The sequence below is a fragment of the Caenorhabditis remanei genome, chromosome X (assembly GCF_010183535.1).
Source record: "Caenorhabditis remanei strain PX506 chromosome X, whole genome shotgun sequence".
Lineage (NCBI taxonomy): Eukaryota > Metazoa > Nematoda > Chromadorea > Rhabditida > Rhabditidae > Caenorhabditis > Caenorhabditis remanei.
The window spans coordinates 633,638-650,368 of NC_071333.1; the positions used below are offsets into that span (position 1 = coordinate 633,638).

Consider the following 16,731-nt stretch of genomic DNA (forward strand, 5'->3'; position numbering starts at 1 on the left):
CTCATCCGGATGAATAAAATAAAATAAAATGTTCCACTAAATCCCATTCACAACTGATTATGCTGTTGCCTTTATAATTGTTGAAGAAGCCGGGCGGATCGGATTATTTTTTTATTTCAGAGAAGTTCAAATAGAAAGTTCATGAGCATGTTGCTTAACAAGATTACATCCAATTGTTGTTTTGTTGTGTTTTTCGTGTTTTCAGAGTTTTTTATTTCAGCGTTCGAAAATGTCAAGAAAGTACGCAGTAGACTAGAAATCAGATGATAAACATGTCTGAATGTGACGATGCACTAGTCTAAGACTATGAAAACATACTGAAAAGAAAAGAGAACGGAACAAAAACCAAGCGGAAGATAGGAACTCGAGTTATGCGTTTTTCAAACGATTTCTAAAACGTCAAACGATTTCAAGCGATTTCAAACGATCTAGGGGAAGTATTTCGTTGAACTTCCCGGAAACAAAAACTTGGAGAGAACTTGAGAATGGAATGAAAAAAAAAGTTCCTCATAAAATATGAGATTGGGTTTTATTGACGTTCCGACATTTTCAGAGTTCCATTAACTTAACTTTTAAAAAAGAATATTATATCTAAAATTGTTTTTTTTTCTAACTTTTCACAAGATTGAATCTTCTGGAACAGAAAGTTGTAAAAACATTCTCACCCTTGGGTATGAGGTCATAGAAACATATATATTTTTATTGGTTCACTTTCCGACGTCACACTTACAGAGGACAAGAGGGCTTTCAAAAGTTTTGTAGCTTCAAAACCAAACATTTGTATTCGCTCCACATTTATCTTCCTTGACCGTTCTTATAAAATAATAACTTCCTCCTGAAAACGTAGTTGTCGTTTCTTACTCTATTTAGTCGCAGACATCACACGCACATGGTTAATCTCAAAGCACAATAATACTGTACATAAAAAATATACATTTATTAATGCAGTACACAAAATGGTAAGGAAACGCATATAATTAGAAAATGGGGGGAAACAACTGAAATCCTTTGGAAGATCAAAAGAAGATAAATACGTCGAAAACGAGAAGACGACATTTTTCGGGGTGTGACAATAATCATATTAATGTACTTGACTTTTTGTGGTGTGTCTATTAGCAGTGAAGATAAGGATTTGACGCCTGAAGTTGTCCAAGGCTTCTTGCTGACGCTCCATTTGGCATCTCGTCCTCGTCTTCACCATCTTTACGTACACGACGCCATTTGGCACGTCGATTTTGAAACCATGTCTTGACCTGAAAATCAAAAGTTCAAAGAGTTTCTAGGTATGATGTCATTTTTGAATATGCCATGATCTCAAAATCCACACTTTGATTTATTGCTTATTTTGGAGTTTGAAAGCAATAAAACTTGATTTATTATTATTTCTAAAAGCTCCTAATGCTTTTTTCAGCCTTCTTATTATGCCATGACGCCTGACACTTCACCAATCGTCATTTCTTTTTTCTGTTTTGACGGATTAATTGTTGTTATTTTGAGATGGGAAAATGACGAGTCGATGTGACTCTAAATCCCGGAAACTTTTTTGCGTTTGTTTTTTGGCGTTCAAGATTTTTCGTTCTCATTGAGATAATACGTTGCGAATGCGTGAAGATGAAGAATATTTTTACAAGGATAGAAAAAAATCATCTTCTCGGAATTTGATGATATAATTTCAGGGAAAGTAAACCCAGTGAAAAAGGAGCAAAGTTTTAAATTTAGATTTGGTTGAGAAATAAAGTAATAACTGGCTGTATAGTTGGAAAACAACTAATTGGAAACTGTATGACCTACTATAAAACATTTCAGATGCAACGTGAAACTCTACAGTTCTGCCACGGATGTATTTTCAATTCTTCGCGCTCCGTTTTTTCTCAACCTACAGTACCCCATATATTTGCTTTCTCTCATTTCATCCCGCGCACCACCAATCATCAAAATAATTGCGATTCAATTACCTGTCGTTCACTGAGACTTAAAGACTTGGCAAGTTTTTTCCTTTCCTGTGGACTAAGATACTTGTGACTATCAAACTTGTGCTCCAATGCGTCAGTCTGCTCATTGGTGAACCTGAAAACACTTATTATCTAAAATTGGCAGTTTCAAAGTAAATATTCACTCAAAAAATGAAATATCTAATTTGAAATCTCATATTTGAATAACAAAACAAAAAGTGTCATGACGAAACATGTACCTGATTTGCCCTCCTTTCCTTTTCTGTGGGGATTTGCTCAAATATGGGTAAAGCCAGGCTCGGGGATCGAACACATTTCCCATTGGCTGGGCGACGTTCACTGAAAACGTATAGTTTGTGTTATTTGAGTAGTTTTTTGTTGACCACATTTCTGTCCACACCAAGTTTTCTATTCTCGGAAGAATGTGTCGTCTTCTCCCATGAGAGGATAAGTAGACATGTTTGCTCACCTAATTAGATTAGTTACCCCTAATCCAGTGGTTAGTTATGATTAGTGATCCGCTGCTGCGAACAAGATTCTGTGTTTGTTTTCAATATTAATGACAAATGACTACCATTGATATGTCAGGATTAATTATTGGCATTTATTGGTATATTTGTTTGATATTTGAAATACATGAATGAATAACAACAAATCCGTTCAAACGTTTTCTATTAAGTAGGGGATTTGTGAATACTCATGGTATTTAGAAAACTACGTAGTATATTCGAAAATCGAGAATACGTAAAGTAGTAATCTGAACATAAAATTGAATATATGAGATCTACATTGGGGAAGACGTTTGGTATTTCTGATTATTTCGTTTTTGGTACCAGATTTCTTGAAATATTGTACACAGTCACAGACAGCAATAATTAGTGAAACCTGGTAACAATATACTTTCACCAATCACAAAAATTACTTTCAGGATCTGCACGGGTGAAATTCGTTGCAAAGCCACACTTGAAGTTAAACAATTTTCTACTGAATCTCGCCTTGAAAAATTCTTAAAATTAAGAAAAATGGTATATAGCACACAGCCATTCTCTGAATATAAAAATGAAATTCAACAAAGCTTTGACTATTTGTGTATGACTATGTTTCTCTGGCAACTCACTGTTTAATAGAGGAAGTTGTGGGGGAACACCTCCAGGCCTGTTCATTCCAGATTGGGATAACTGTGCTGCTAGCTGTTGGCTCATGTAAGTCCAAGCGTTAAAACCAACTGAATCATGGGAAAATTTATTTTTTGTGCATCAAACTATTTCTCACTTTTTGCTGCATCTTTGATATCTGATTTAGGATCTTGGTTTGCATCGGAAGAGTCGTTCAACGAACATTCACTACCGGTGGGAACTGGGGATTGGGATGGGGATTTAGTGGACTCATCTATTTTCTGTAAGAGACAAGAGAAATAATGTGAAACTAAAAAAATTAATTAACATACCGCCAATGAAGTAGGTGTTTCCTGTAGTAAACTAGAAATGTAGAATTTTTGATTTTGGTCCATTATTCTCATATAATAAATCCGAATATTTTGCTTTCTGCTTGCTTCTCGCCAATCAAACTCTAATTGAAAGCGGTAAGAAGAAGCAATGAAAGCGATAGCCCCCCTTCTTGACATACACAAAGGGGCGGGTGTACGGTAGGGAGCTCAGAGAGTGGGAGAGGAGCATATCGAGCAAATAGTGTCTATTCTGATTCCGACGCTAATTTGTTGGTATCAAATGTCCCAATGGACATGGGAGAGGAGAATCATTTCACAAAACATGAAAGAGCATTTGAACATTTAGGAAAATGCTTTTTATAAAAGAACGAAGCGGAATAATGGATTTGAAGTATATGATCTCTTTCGGGGAAAGTCAAGAATGTTCTTTGCGTAGAAAATTAAAAAATTCTAATAAATTGAAATGTTTTATCAATGTCATATGTTCCCGGTCAGCCTACTGTTGTCCGTTTGTTGACTATATTGCAACAACCAGACTGAATTTTTCAATCAGCAATAATGGGAAACTCTGTTTTTCACCAATCTGTGAATTTATGCCATACTGTTTAATTTCTGAAACGAAGAATGCAGAATTTTGATATTACGATTTTCTGAAAAAAGTGTCAGTACGTTCATTTATGTTACCGTTTAGTTTCAATTACTTTTTAGATCCCATTTTCGACACATTTTTTTGTGTTTCAGGATTAAAACACACATTGAGTTTTTGTGATAATTATGGTATGTTTCTGCTATGCCGACGTTGTCTAAGTAATAAGTATTTTGGTCATTGAAGCAAATAATCTGGTCAGTGTAAAAATATTTTTGTCAGTGTGAATAATGTTCATTAAAAAATTCTTACATAAGTTAGTTTTTTTCAAACACAACATGGAACTTTTTTTGTGCATCAGCCATTATATTTGAATAACCATCACTTTTGTACTAGTTCACAGTTGAAGAATTTTCTTGTGTTTCAAGATTTATTCCAATTTTTTCATATTATTATGAGTATTGTTTTCAAAACACAAATAGTGCTTTTGTAATTTTCAGTTCCATAAAACTGTTTTGTTTTTTTCAGACCAACCCAATATGTTCACATTCACTGTGATATTTCTCTGAACCTGAAAACTGTCCAACCCCCGAGCTACAGTACCCGCCGCCTCCTCAGCAATCGTCTTTCGCGCTCGAGACATGAATGAAAACGAATCCAGCCTATAAAAAAACGACTCAACATTGATTCGAGTGCTTTTTCATCATTATTTGATCATTTGAGAGAAAAGCATCACAAAGAGAGGAGCCAAAAGAAAAAAAAAGTTGATTGCAAATCGAGAGACAACTGCAATTGGTTGATTCTTGTCGGGAGTGGAGACCGCCGATTGATATAATGCTTTGATGATACCGTAATTCAATCGTGTTTGACAAGAAAACGACGAGAAGCGGCAGGAAAATATATGAGCTACTGATTTGCTGATGGTGAAGGAATCAGAGACAAATAAATGAAGGATCATTGAAAAGTGAAGTGATGACATAGAATCGTTATACGAATGTCTTGAATTAGAAATTGTATTTATGTCTTTCTTATGCTATATTTGCGGGTGTTAATATACCAAAATTGTCAGTAAAATCAGGATTTTGGTTAGTGAAAAAAAATCTGGTCAGTGTAAACCATATTTTTGTCAGTGTAAAGCATATTTTTGTCAGTGTAAAGCATATTTTTGTCTGTGTAAAACATATTTTTGTCAGTGTGAAACATATTTTTGTCAGTGTAAAACATATTTTTGTCAGTGTAAAACATATTTTTGTCAGTGTAAAACATATTTTTTTCAGTGTGAATGTCAGTGTTTTCAGTGTGAGTGTGTTCATTAGTAGAATTCCGACATGAGTTGGTATATTTCAATCCATCAGCTATTCTATTTGAATAATGATCACTGTTGTACTACTTCACAGTTCATTCATGCCAGGTCACGACCGGAGTACAATCTTGTGCAATTAAACGGTCATCTCATACGCAACAAGTGAATGCTTCTACCAACCAGTATCAAATAACAGGATGAGATTGACTCTTCCTCAAACCAACCAACTCTCCTCTATGTAATTAAAGAAGATGTACTGCGACTAATGCGTTGATTCCCCCCTTCTTCTCTTCACCAGACAAATGTATTCATGACAATTCACGGTGTAACCCGTGTTTGCACAAAAACGAAACTACGCAAACAGTTTGAACATGAAAAAGAAGAGGAAAAGAGAAGAGAAGGGGAGAAGTTTGGTTTTTATGCCTTATCTGATAAAATGATGGAATGCGGGCCAACCGTTTTCAATCGAAATTGAGTTGTTGTTTGATTTCTAAAATTGATAGGCGTGATGAAATGTCGTAAAACTTGGAAGAATTCTCATGACTAACTAAATGTTTGGAATATCAAGAATACCTAATGAGAACCGGAAGTACACTGACAAAACTAGTCTAACTCAATTACACAGACAGAAACAGTGACAATGTACAGTGACCAATTACAGTGACCAATAACTGACAAAGCATCTAATGTTTTTCTTTTCCACGTATCGTTGAATAATTTGTTTTTCAGAGTATCTCTCCAACATATAACATACACTCCACTCTCATCGATATAATCTTCATCATCTAAAAGAGAAGAGCCAATATAAATACATATTGTGAAGATTATCGCTAGTCGGTTTCCCATTAACCCGCGTGTTCGACAAAGACAAGTACCTGTGTACAGTATTTCGGCACATCGTTTAATCTTTTGTTTGTCATGAGTGATATGACACTTGTATTAATATCTATACGAAACAACTACCCGCACACTTTATTTGCTGCTACCAGCCACTTGGTGGCTTCCTGTAGGTGGAAAAATGGCGGAAATTGAGATGAAATAATTATTATCATTAGGGAAGAAAGATAACGGGACATTGATTGTGAAACAATTAACAGGAACCTTCAAACCGGAAATTTTTCATTAAAAAAACTGAAAAGTGATTACAACTGCTCCATTTCCACACGATACATCTCCATAGTCTCCATAAGTCGTATTCCAGTTATCGAGTCCAAGCTGAGTGAATACTTCAAGGAAAACAAGTAACTCCCACCAAAGTATATTTCAAAATCTTCTTTGCAGGCCACAATTTGAATGAAAAAATCTCCATTCGGCCGAATTGGATTTTTCAGCAGTTTCTATAATGAATTGTTCGAATTTTTCAATTTTTGATGACAAACCTCACTAGACCACTCTCCATTGCAAAACGATTTCGCTTTCACCAATTTTTCGTTTTCCATTTCGAATTCAAGAAAGATTGCAATCTCCGTAGAGGACACTAGGGCAAATGAGAAATTTTTGGCCTCGCATCTTCCGGTGAACATAAATCGAGTACCAGGTGTGACTTTGGAATATACTTTCAATGTTTGAGGGACCTTCTGAAATAATATATACTGAAATGTTTTAAAAACCATTTAGATTTTTAAACAGTATTTTTTACTCACCGGAAAATCAACGACGCCCATCACGTCTACTGCTTCAACTGACACTTCTTATCTTCCAATAAGTACTTGTTTTTGTTGTTGAGTAAACAAACAAAAACAACACTAGGCAGTACCAGTCTATCATATAGACGAGTATATAAAGTTCACTTACAAACAAACCCCTAAAATTTGATGGAGGACGCTCTTAATGTCATCTTAACGCATCGCTGTAATGATATTGTGCAAATACTTGGAAGTCACTTGGTATCGTTTAGAACTGCTAATGATGGATACAAATGTGTGGATACTTTGGGAGAACCGAAAGGGATTAAAGCAGAATTAACAGTTTTTGTAAGAAAATAAATAGCTAGTAATGCTATTATTATAATTTCATTCACAATCAAAAATAAATGTATTTATTTATTTCGAAACAATTTGTATAAAGCTGTCCGTCATCATTTCTAGTCGAGGTACACAAACCAGGCACGCTCCTGAAAACAAGATATCAGTCACACAAAAATTGGAAAATACGAAATACCTCATCAGGCTCTGAATAATTGAACATTGAAGTTCTGGCATTGACAGAGTTGTCAAATGCATCAACGTCCATGAAGAATTGACCAAGATATTTTCCGTGTCTGTGGTTGAACTGAAATCAAATTGCTTGTAAAGATTTCTCAGGAAAGCTGAAGTTCTTACCCTCACGACTTCTTGTGGATCAAGAATAAGAGGAACGTTGATTTGTGCACTTCCGAGTAAGTGGCCGTTGACAGATTGCTCAACCTAAATTGAAAAGTTAGTCTCATAGAGAAAAATACTCCAACTCACTCTGAAACCGCCTACATCAACGCGTCTGATCTTGCAAATGTTCTTCAACTCGATGTAACTTGGAGTTACTTGCTGAAATAATATGTTATGCAAGAAAACTTATGCAAAAAAATTAAGTTTTACGTTGATAGAAATAGTTCCCAAGTACCAGCTGTGGAAGTTTCTTCCAGACGCGTCGACTCCTTTTTCATCGTGCACTCTGTCTGGACGTTTTTCGGAGATGAGAGACGCTACTGATGATCTGGTTTCTGCAAAAAAACGTTGAAACTGAAAATATTTTCTTGTAACTTGTAACCATCGGGTAGGAATTTGGGAAATTACAAGAATGTAGACACACCGAGGGTGAAGTTGAAAACAGTATTCAAATTTAGATGAACGTCTCACTCAAATTTCTTTCTCAAAGCGGATCAGCATAGGATTATAATTGAAAGAGAATTTTTTGACTCTTGTATGTGCATGTGAGATTGGAATGTCACAGCAAAATTAAACGAATTAACGTTGACAACCAAGGCGAAGTAGAAAAATGAGTCACTGTTATCTTTAAAAAAAAACTATCCAGAAAAATAGAGACATTTACCCGAAAATTCAGTTGTTTAACATAGTGTGTTTTCCATCTCTAAAAAGTTCAAAAAATTTGTACCTGCATAATAATTTCACACTTTTTTTGTCAGAAATTTACTAGTACCTGCTATTAAAAAAGTAAATCTATAACCAAAAAAATTACAACCTAGTTCGTAATTCCTTAAATACTACACTCCAAATTTTGTTGAATAACATTTTCGCAATTTAATCAATTTTTAGGAAGGATTTGTTAAATAACTTGACCTTTTTTAAACAGTTTTTGAACCCATGGTTCTCAGATTAACTTGTCACACCCTTTCGTTGTAATGTGCGGATCTTGATTAGCAGCGTATTTATTTACTTGAAAAGAAAAGAAGAGAGAAGAGAGATTTACAATCAAACGAGTGGATAATACAGTGACAAAGCATCATGACGACTAAATGTGAAGTAAACTTTAATATAAAAACGAAGGGGTATACATCCGCTATATCACCGTTTCCGGTTATTTGGTGTCGAAAAAACCGTGGAACCGGCTAATGTGGTATTGCATGAAACAACACTTGTTTTGACTAGCAGACGTAATGGGGGAGGACATACAGGGTGGTCATTTCTGCTAACTAATCAAGATCTGCTCAAGAATGAAAGTAAGACACAGGGATATTGGGGGAAGAGAAGGCAACAATGTGTGTGAAACGTTTTGTAAAAAGGGAAAGATAGTGATGAAAACGAAAGGGAAGGGGAGAAAAATGGAAGAAGCAAGAAACATGAAAGGAGAAATCTTTGATACATTAATAATATGGACAGTTTATCCTTTCTTAATGAGTTGAGGATAAGTAAGAGTAGCTCTGGTACGTACCGCTTCCTGCGGCACCTCCGGATACATGTCCAGATGCTCCATGGGTTCCGATTGTTCCACCAACAGAGATTCCTCCAATGTTTCCTCCAACAGTGTAACCAGCGCCACTTCTAGAAGTGGGAACTCCGGTGTAGCTGGTATTGCTACTGCTGTGGGTTCGGGTGGTTTGGGAGATCACTCGGGTGCTTCCAACGTTTCCTCCGACATGGATTTGGGAGGTGGCGGGGTGGGTGTTGGACACATAGGTGGTCACATTGGCACCATTCAGGAGAACGCGGTATCTCTCGATTTCGGCACGGAGGGACTGGAAGTTGAAATTATAATACGAAACATTGATAAAAGAAACTTACAATTTCGTTGTCGCAGAGTCTCTCCATTTGGATGCTGAGCTCTGTGCATTGCTCACGAAGTCTGGCAATCTGGGCGTCTTTTTCAGCCAGACTGATCTCGAACATCTTGGATTCCTCGTTGTTTCTAAGGTCTTCAATGAGTTTTTCAAGGAAGAAGTTCTGAAATTATAACAAAATATAATCTGCATGTTTCGGAATTTTGCTCACTCTTCCTTCAACTTCAGCGAGTCTGCTCTTCACACTTGTCACCGTTGAGCGGATAGACACCAACTCCTCCTTGTAAAGGTCTGGGTTGACACGGGTGGACTCGCTCTGGATCTTTCTGATTTGCTCGCGGTACCAGACTTCGATGTCGTTGCGGTTGCGGATGCTGATCTGAAATAATAGAAATAATGTTATCTAATATTTCGGATATCTCTTACAGCTTCATAATCGGCACGGATGTCACGGATAGCTGCCTGGAGTTCATGTCTGAAGTAGTCACGATTCTCGGCGGTGGTGTCACGGCGGATGAAGACAAGTTCTTGCTCGATCTTGGTGCTGTTTTCAGTTTGGCAGAGCTTGATGCGTTGGAGAAGGTCTTGGACATTCAAACTGCGCTCGTTCTTCAAAGCGATTTCGTTGTGAGTCAGCTGCTTGATTCTGGCAATTTCATTGTAGATACCGTCGTTTTCTCTGCGGATTCTGATGACATCCTCCTCAACAATACGGATCTTTCTCTTGTAGAGAGAGATTTCAGCCTCAATCTTGGAGAGTCTGTCGAGGTCGACGTCGTGGTCCTCACGGTGAGCCTTGACTGCGTTGACGGCGTCAATCCACTTCTTGCGGAACCCATCAATATCAGCAGAAAGAGCAGTGATGTCTCTGTCAAAAACGGTACGGCCGGCAATTATTTGCTCGAGAATTCGCTTGGCTTGCTGAAAAGGAAAAAAAAAGTTTTTTTTTATCATCATCAACAGTGTTGCCATTTTTTTGGTGTTTTATCATCTTTTCTCAAAATGGCAGGTGAATCAAGAATTGGTTTGTTGATTCACTCTTGAATATACAACAATAAAGAAACTCACGGCAATTTCAGTGTCGTAGAGTCCAGACACATGACCACCTCCACTGAATCCACGGCGGAGAATGTCGATGTCGTGGCTGAGGCATTGGTTTTGAGCTTCAAGGAATCGGACCTAGAAAAAAAAACATATATATCATTACATTTTAACAGTTTCTATTCACTACTTCAATAAATGAGGTTTAAAAACTATTAAAATAACATCCACTAACCTTCTCAATATAATCGGCAAGACGATCGTTCAAGAGTCCGATTTCTCTCTTCTCACGCTCACGAGCATCACGAATTTGAGTGGTGCAAATTGCTCCAGCTGATGACATTCCACTGACCAATCCACCAAATCCGGATGTGTAAGCTGCTCCACTAGCAAGCCCACGACCTTGAGAAGTAGAAGTAATATGGGTGTAACCGTAGGTTGACATTTTCTGCTTTTTTCGGCTTTTTCAGAAGTAGAATAATGACAAAAAATGGGAGAGTGACACTGATTAGGAGTCGTTTTATATGCACATTTTGACTCCACCTCTGCCTTCATTATAATGCCAACTGTAATCAGTGTTGGCACTGGCGTTTTTGCTCTTTTTTCTTTTTTCTCTCTTTTTTTGGTTTGCCTTGGAATGCTTATCAGTGTACCAGAATGCCTAGTCAACGCATTTGAGAATGCCAACTAAAGATTATGCGGAAATTATCGAAATTGAGAGGGTAGAAATGACTTAAGAGAGCATTAGGTGTTCTGTTCAGTTTTTCTTGTTGATGAGTTCTTTCTAGTTTACCTTCTGAGTATGTTCTAGACATTCCGCTTCCCAAAACACGTCTCTCATAAGTTCTATCAATAGACTTGGAACGATCCGAATATGATGAATAAGAAGTTGGTGGCTGAAAAAAAAACAAATGAACAATCCATAATCTCGAAACTTTTGTATCTCACTCTCTCTGGTGGCTGAGATCTATCTCTGAGTCGTCTCGTGGTAGACCACTCTTCATATGTCTTGATTCGATAGTCTCTATCCAAAAAGTGGTGAAGATACTCTTCATCTTTCTTCGTTTCAGTTTTCTCTACAGTTTCAATCTTCTCCTCCTCCTTCGATTCCGAATACTGTGGCACAGGAGTTGGCGTTGGTGTCAACGGTTTCTGTTTCCCCTTTTCCTCCGCCTCTGTCACAACCTTTGTCTCCGCAATTTCCACCGCAACTTTTTTGCTATCAGTGACGTATTTCTTTTCCTCCTCCTGTTTGGTCTCTTTAGTCAGAATGGAATGTTCAGTGATTGTATGCTGAGTTGTCACGGTTTCGTCAGTTCTCACAATTTCCTCTTCGGCAATATCAAGAGTTGGAGATGGTGTGGGGATTGGTGGTGGAGAGACAACTGTTTCAATTGGAGAGGTAATTACTTCTGGGGTGTAAGCGAGTGGTGCGACAGGTTCTGGGTCAACGGATTGTTTGACGACAACTGTTTTGAACTCTTCATAGGTTTGTACTACTCCTTGAGTTTGTCGGATTGGCTCGGTTGGAGGTGGAAGTGGAGAAATTGGGATGACTCGTTCAACAGGTTGAGACTCGCTTCTTTGGCGGAATATTATTTTCTAAATTTTGAAAGTTTGGGTTTGTTTGGTTTATGTTGAATAGTTTTTACCTCTTGAGTGTTTCTGGAGACATTATCATTCATATCCACACGTGATACTGAACGGAGTTGCTGCTCATTGGTACGAGTTGTAGTACCTAAATTTAATATTTAAAATGTATTGTTGTTTTCGATTAATCAACCTCCAATCTTGGTTTCCCAGCGATCAATCACATTTTTGACTACATCAATGGGAGATGTATCTACCGGAGATTCGAGATTCTGTCGGTTTTCAGCAGCACTGTAACTTCTATGAAATTTCTCACGAGTCTGAAAAAATAAAAGGTCAAAGTACAAAGTGCTGTGCGAACTTTTTACCCTATCATTATAGTTGTCTTGTTTTTGGTTGGTTTGATAAGCTCTGTACTCTGTGGTTTGTTGTTTTTGGAACCCTTGACCTTGTCCTTGATAGTTGTTCGGCGAGTCATTATCATATCTTTTGACAATGTATTGTTCCTCTATCTGAATCATAAAAAGTTATGAACTCAAAACGATAGATAGCAATCTTGACTAAAAATTTTAAAACAAACTTTATATTCTTCGGTTCGTCGTCCAAAGCGTGCCGGTTCAATGTCAACAATTGTGGTCGTTAATATGCCGCCAGGGGAGTAAACAACAGCTGGTCGGTTTGAGGCATACTTTGAGTTTCCTGAATATTGAAATGAAGTAGGGAGAAAATGAGCATTGTTTTATAGTTTGGGTGATTAGCATATCTTCGTATGCATATTGGAGAATTTTCACGGAAACATCATAATTCTAAATTGGTTATAACCTGGCAAAACAGCTCCCAGTTTCTTTCAGACAATTCTCATTTGTGTCAAAATTTTTTCGTTGCATTCATGCAAAAAAAAACAATTGTCGAGCTTTTGACAAAAATGATGAACTCACTTTCAGACTTATCAATAACCACGACTCTAGATCTGGATTTGGCGTTCCCATTAACCGAAACTGCAGTATTCGAATTTTTTCTTGGTCTCAAAGGAACCACTCTTTCTTGATGAGACGAAATCTCAAACTGTTTGGTTAAGGCGTTGACTGTCGGCATTTCTGTCTTGATTTCCTTCTTTCGTGTAGTGCGGTTACTGAAAAAAAACGGGAGTAAACTGAAAAATAGAAAAGTTGTCGAAAATTTCAAAAGTAGAACACAATATGCGGCAACCGAATGACTCGATCTGAATCTAGGCCAAAAAACAAAACATAGTCGAGATTTAATCTCTGTTTTCATTTACGTCTATTTTGGTTTGGAACGTATGTTTTTTTTTGTTAGTAGGGGAAAATGACAGTTTCACCAAAAAAATGCCACAAAAAACTTACTTGGAAGTAGTAATCGTGGTCAGTTCCTCAAAAGTAGTGCTCTCTGAAACTATCAAATTTTGGGAGCCTGGGCTATCCAAGCGTCCGGTAGAAATTTGGTCAAAAGATACAGGAGTATCTCTAGGAGTGTCTCTTGGAGTTCCTCTCGGAGTATGAGCAGAAGTGACTCTACCAGCTTTGATAGCTGATTGGGCAGAGAAATAAGGGACTTGCTCAGATTGAGCTGGAAATGAAAAATATAAAAACAATGTTGCACCTAGACTCTTCAAATATCTTACCTGGGAACTCAGTCTCCTTCCGGCCGGTATTCAATAGTCGCTCGACGGAGTCAACTTTTTTGGAAGTAGAATTTGAATGCTTAGACAATCGAGAATCGTTGCTATAAGTGTGGGAATGTAGATCGTCTGCAAGAGAGAATTTTGGAAATTTATGAGTTGGAAAATGAGTTTGAGTGTCTCTCTCCAAGAAGAAAATGAACTGGCTCACCACCTCTTTGCTTAGTATGTCTATATTTGGTCACCTCCCATACGGGGGTGTTTCCTAAGATTACTCATTGTTTAACTTCTAATATTAAGTTATTGAAATTGATTTCTTTCTTTCAACTCACCAATTTTTTCGTACTCTGACTCAAGTGAATATGGGGAGAAAGCAAGCGGTAAATCATGTCTTGATGGTTTAACTGTGGAGGTGTATGGAGCGGAATAGGATAGAGAAACTTCTTGGATTAATTGTTTTTGGAGTGGTGGGGACATCTGAAATTGATGCAACTGCACTTTTCTGTTTAGAAAATTGAGAAAAGCAGAAAACGAAACTGTGTCCGATTCAAAACGAGAAACTTACCGCAGAATTGGTATACCCACTGTAACGCTCATCGTCGGTACTAAATGGCGTCGATGTTAACGACATTTGTGATGAGGACCCTAGAAAAGAAGAACAATAAACAATTAGAAACAAAGAGGGCAAAGAAATAAATAAACGTCAGTAACCTAGATGACAGGTGGCTGCTATTTTCTATTCGTTTTCCCTCTCTTCCCCCATTCTAAACATAATTGCGTACTACTCAAGTAAGTCGGAATCCTCTGGTCGCCTGACCCACGTTGTTTGTGTTCCGATTGCAGTTTTTTGACGGTTTTGATCCGAAAACGCACTCAAATGAAACAGAGAGTAAATGAAAAGATGAACGATTTGAGAAAGTGAGGCTTAAAGAAAATGAGACCTATTTACTCGGTCGGAGAAGTCGAAAGATGTTTTTTTATGAAAGAAGAAACACAATGTAAAGCTTTTGAGAATACAAAAAAAGAATATAAAAATATTTGGTTCACTTTTTCAGAGATGGTCGTGGACTATACTCGGCCCGTGCCAACTTCACATTACAGATCGGAAATAAGAAAACAGACACAAACAAACACGAAGATGGGATGGCACTTTGTGTATTCAAATCCAAAACGAAAGTTGGATGACTGTTTGCCGAGCACTTGGTAAAAGATGCGCGAACACTATTGCACTGTGAACAAACTGATGATGATTGGGCAATGTGTGTGTGTGGGCAATAAAAAAGTATAGCGGTTTTTGGAATAAAATACTTGAAGTGAAGAAGACTTCAACTTGAACTTCAAACTGTGAGAAATGTAGCAAAATGCTCAAGTCAAAAAATAGTTGTGTTTATCGCAACTGGTCAGTGTTTGAGATAACCACACATGACGTTTTTGTTTCTTGGTGTCTATTATTATAAAGTTATGTTATTTAATGAAGAGGTAAGAAACAAACAAATCCAAAAATTGTCTCCAAAATAGTTTGAAAACGCGTGAAAACCGTCAAAGTCAACACATCATAATTCAAAACTAAATCTACTTGACACACCGTTTCTGGTAGACTGCGCAGCAGAAATATAGAAATACCAAAAAAAGCGAAAAGCAAAATGCGTGATACATATTTGAATAGGGGCACAGTTTTCGGTTGTTCCATTCGTGTCACATACACAGTTTTCTTTGAACTACCAGTTTTTCTTCCTCTGTTTCGAAGACACTTGTACACTTCTCTCTCTATTGTGTTGTTCCAATGTATTTGTGTGCAATTGTCCGAGAAATGAGAATAACAGTTCAAAACGGAAATAACTTTTGTTGAGGTGACGTGTTATTTGCTGTCTGTAGCTGTAGCTTAAAGCTTCAGACATCATAATTCTTCACTTTTAGTAAAAATTCTTTGTCTGTAAGTACCAAAACTTTTACAAAGCTCTAGAATTTTCAAAACTTTTCACTTTCTGTGTCAATCACCATATGGAAGTGTTTTGTTCTATTCATGCCATTCCATTTCTCCCCGTTATCAACAATTCTTTTTCACTTGACATTTTTTTGTGAAAAAGTAAACATATTTCTGAAGAATGTGCCGAATTGGTTGTCAAAAGCAAATAGAATGAGATGGTGATAAAAATGGAAGTGGTTGAGAGTTGTTGCGAGTGAGGGAAAAACGACTGAAAATAAGAGGAGAAAAGGGACTGTTTCGGTGAAATATGTGTTACTTCCTTTTAGGCCTCACTGTTTTTGTTTCCGCGAAAAGTAAAAGAAAAATAACAGAAAAACAAGGTTAGGCACGAAGGAAAAGAAAATTACCACTTTTGTAGACAGTTTTTCTTGTTTGAGGGTAGAGTTGTGGAGTAGTCATGGTGAATACATGTGCAGACGTGACATCTTTTGCCTGAAATCGAAAAATTTCAGAAACGTATTATACAACACTGTTTGTTTCGAAAAATTGACACTGTATTGGTCAGTGTGTTTGGTCATTGTATGCGTACACTGACATTACGCTTAGGTGTAGTCATTGTATTTTGTCAGTGTACCATCGAATGAAATTTATTTAAATTTAAAAAATAACCTCATCGTCCGTGAATGACACAATTAGTGTACATAGAGGTGCTTCTTTCAGTTGACATTCGTTCCCCTTCACAACATTAGAAGGGATGACATGATTCTCTCGCCTGAAAATAATTCCATAGGCTCATTCAGCTTATGACATGAAATCCACTCACTTCTTGCCTCCAGAATCCGAAGAGACGAGCATATCTAGCTCTTTTCAATGTTCAACAAATACGTTGAATAGCAGTTTGTAAAATTCGAAATTCAGAACTCGAAGTTTTTGGAGTTTTCAATTCGATAGAAAAATTGTTGTTTGTTGATATTACAATTGACAAATAACGTGTAAACTGACAAGTTATGCCGCCCATCTTCTCAATATTCAA

General features: G+C 37.1%; 3 protein-coding genes across 3 annotated transcripts; all 3 read right to left on the bottom strand.

Annotated features, from left to right (window-relative positions):
• Positions 1 to 1,112: 1,112 nt before the first annotated feature.
• Positions 1,113 to 3,462, bottom strand: GCK72_022182 (uncharacterized protein; the record flags this gene model as incomplete). The annotated part of the gene is made up of 6 exons (XM_003106909.2): positions 1,113 to 1,253; positions 1,956 to 2,067; positions 2,192 to 2,291; positions 3,070 to 3,177; positions 3,225 to 3,348; positions 3,400 to 3,462. 6 exons carry the CDS (start codon positions 3,460 to 3,462, stop codon positions 1,113 to 1,115), a joined length of 648 nt encoding a protein of 215 aa, XP_003106957.2.
• Positions 3,463 to 6,430: 2,968 nt separating this feature from the next.
• Positions 6,431 to 6,727, bottom strand: GCK72_022183 (uncharacterized protein; the record flags this gene model as incomplete). The annotated part of the gene is made up of 2 exons (XM_003106834.2): positions 6,431 to 6,625; positions 6,668 to 6,727. The coding sequence occupies 2 exons, from the start codon at positions 6,725 to 6,727 to the stop codon at positions 6,431 to 6,433; spliced, it is 255 nt and encodes an 84-aa protein (XP_003106882.2).
• A 644-nt stretch (positions 6,728 to 7,371) lies between these two features.
• On the bottom strand, positions 7,372 to 16,553 carry GCK72_022184 (uncharacterized protein; the record flags this gene model as incomplete). Its single annotated transcript, XM_003106906.2, has 25 exons — positions 7,372 to 7,401; positions 7,449 to 7,559; positions 7,610 to 7,693; positions 7,739 to 7,810; positions 7,862 to 7,986; positions 9,156 to 9,459; positions 9,506 to 9,664; positions 9,713 to 9,880; positions 9,928 to 10,422; positions 10,570 to 10,680; positions 10,778 to 10,944; positions 11,336 to 11,438; positions 11,491 to 12,144; positions 12,195 to 12,280; positions 12,326 to 12,452; positions 12,501 to 12,644; positions 12,713 to 12,831; positions 13,071 to 13,264; positions 13,497 to 13,719; positions 13,775 to 13,900; positions 14,104 to 14,248; positions 14,337 to 14,416; positions 16,106 to 16,190; positions 16,368 to 16,470; positions 16,522 to 16,553. 25 exons carry the CDS (start codon positions 16,551 to 16,553, stop codon positions 7,372 to 7,374), a joined length of 4,047 nt encoding a protein of 1,348 aa, XP_003106954.2.
• Positions 16,554 to 16,731: the final 178 nt, after the last annotated feature.